Source organism: Apaloderma vittatum, unplaced genomic scaffold (assembly GCF_000703405.1).
Source record: "Apaloderma vittatum isolate BGI_N311 unplaced genomic scaffold, ASM70340v1 scaffold30966, whole genome shotgun sequence".
NCBI classification, from domain to species: Eukaryota; Metazoa; Chordata; class Aves; order Trogoniformes; family Trogonidae; genus Apaloderma; species Apaloderma vittatum.
Window position 1 is genome coordinate 1,529 of NW_009723859.1, and position 2,127 is coordinate 3,655.

At 57.5% G+C, this 2,127-nt stretch overlaps 1 protein-coding gene across 1 annotated transcript; it reads right to left on the reverse strand.

Annotated features, from left to right (window-relative positions):
• Positions 1 to 273: 273 nt before the first annotated feature.
• Positions 274 to 1,944, reverse strand: LOC104276104 (NAD-dependent protein deacetylase sirtuin-6-like; the record flags this gene model as incomplete). Its single annotated transcript, XM_009872273.1, has 3 exons — positions 274 to 658; positions 1,469 to 1,592; positions 1,864 to 1,944. Coding segments are annotated over 3 exons (541 nt in total), but the record flags the coding sequence as incomplete, so codon positions are not given.
• Between the last annotated feature and the right edge of the window lie 183 nt (positions 1,945 to 2,127).

Consider the following 2,127-nt stretch of genomic DNA (forward strand, 5'->3'; position numbering starts at 1 on the left):
TGCCCAGCCCCAGCTTCATCGAAATTGGCACCGGCTGCCCTGATGCCCCCCATGTGTCCCAGCCCCAGCGCTGAGCACCCTCATCCCTCTGCCCCTCTCAGGTCTGCTGAGCCCCACAAGTGTCCCCTCGCAGAGGAGGAATGAGGCGCTCGGTCCGCTTCAAGCAGGCAGCGCCCTTCCCGACCGGTGGGTGCAGCTGCCCCGACACCCGCAATTCAAGTGAATTTAATACTTACATAAAAAAAGGGACAATGTTTAAGGTTATAAAAAAAAGTCGGTAGGAAAAGCGGCACAGACAAGTGTATAAAAAAAAAAGTCTGGGTCAGGTGAGGAGAGGCTCCACCTTCATCTTTTTCACCGTCGTTGGCCCCGTATCTGGGCTGGGACGCTCCCGCTTCAGACCATCGCGGTGTTCCACCAGTGTGGTCCCGAGGTCAGGGCACAGCCCACCCGTGCCATTGTGCTGGGAGAGGGGCTCCTCCTTCAGCAGCCCACGAGCCCCAGGATCGAATTTGAAGAGCTGTTCGGGCTTGGTGAGCTCAGCGCTCTCCACCACAACCGGCCCCGTCCACTCCGGGACCTCCAGCCCCAAGTGCTTCATCAGCTTCGTCATGACGTCGTCGACGTAGGCGTGGATGCGCAGGTCGGCCTGTCTGTCCTGGGGCGAGCGAGGGCAAGCGAGGACATTAGGGGACAAATACAGTGTGCAGGGACAAACATCCCCTCCCAGGGAGCGTGTGGGGACAAGGCCTGGGTGACGCATCAGCTGCCCGCGGGCTCAAGGGCTCCAGCTCCTGCTCCTGAGACACGATCCCCAGAGGGGACGTGAACTGACCCTGTCTGGTACCGCTCCCTGCTGCGCCGCAGGCTGGCAGGACTGTACCTGTGCAACCTGCTGTAGGTGACCCTGCTCTGGCAGGGGCCTGGACTGGATGATCTTTTGAGGTCTCTTCCAACCCCTGACATTCTGTGATTCTGTGACTCCGTCAGGCGCCTCGAAACATGGCCCCGAGACGGGGACAAGGATGCAGAGCCAGGCTAGCGAGCCCAGACAGAGTGGGACAGGGACAAGGAGCTCTAACAGAAACCCCCCAGCTCCAGTTATTTGAAAGACTTTGGACAATCAGGGCACCAAAACCAGGGCTGAAGAGAAACTGAACTCGTCTGCCCTGTGGCAGAGGTTCTGTGTGGGCAGTTATTCCATCGGACTGTAGTTCACTGGAGGATACACCAGGCTCTGAGTTGAGTTTTTGTTCTCCTCTCAAGGTTTACCTTCCGTTTCTGGGTGTTTATTGGGAGTTGCTGGTTTAAACCCTCCAACACGGGAGGTCCAGCCTGTTTGCCTGCTAAGTGAGGCCCCTCTTGTGTCATCGCCTGGGAGGCGACCATGTGCAGGGACCAACCTGTGATGGGGCTGAAACAAGCGCCACCACGAGAGGGAAGGAGCAGCACAGACGCTTTCACTCACGTGTTTGGTTGCTTGTAGGTTGACTATGACCAGCTTCCCTCCCCTCTTCTTCGTGATCAGTGGGAGGTTGCCACTAGGTTTGATCTGCAGAGAGGTCCCCAGAGTGATGGAGAGATCAGCTTTCCTGCAGGGAAGAGACAAAACATCCAGAGCAAATAAAAAGCCGTGGCTGTTTGCAGGCTGCTTCTCCCACCCAGCATGGACTCTACAAACTTTCAAGCAGGGAAGTAATCTGTGGCGAGAATTTGCAGCAGTTTCTCTCGGCCAATTTTGGGGAGCGGGCTGGGCATTGTGGGAACAGCCTCAGGGCTTCGAGGCACAAAAGTTGAGGAAAAAAGCCAGGGAGGGGCAGCCCAAGGGCACGGGCAGAGGCCTGGGAGCCCCAAGCACGGTACCTGCAGGCTTCACCCGCCAATGTGAGGTCACGGTCAGGGAGGGAATCTTCCCAGTCCAGAATGGTGTCTCTTAACTTCCCCCTAGAAAACACGCACAGGGACCAGTTTTTCCCCTGCCAGGCAGGAACAAGCAGCAGAGCTACCCAGCCAGAGGGGACGGTGACACAGATCTCATCCCACCTCCCCAGCCCAGCACTGTGAAGGGATGGACCGAGACCAGACATGTGAGGGAAGGCAAAGAATTCACCTGCCTGATTTTGTGGC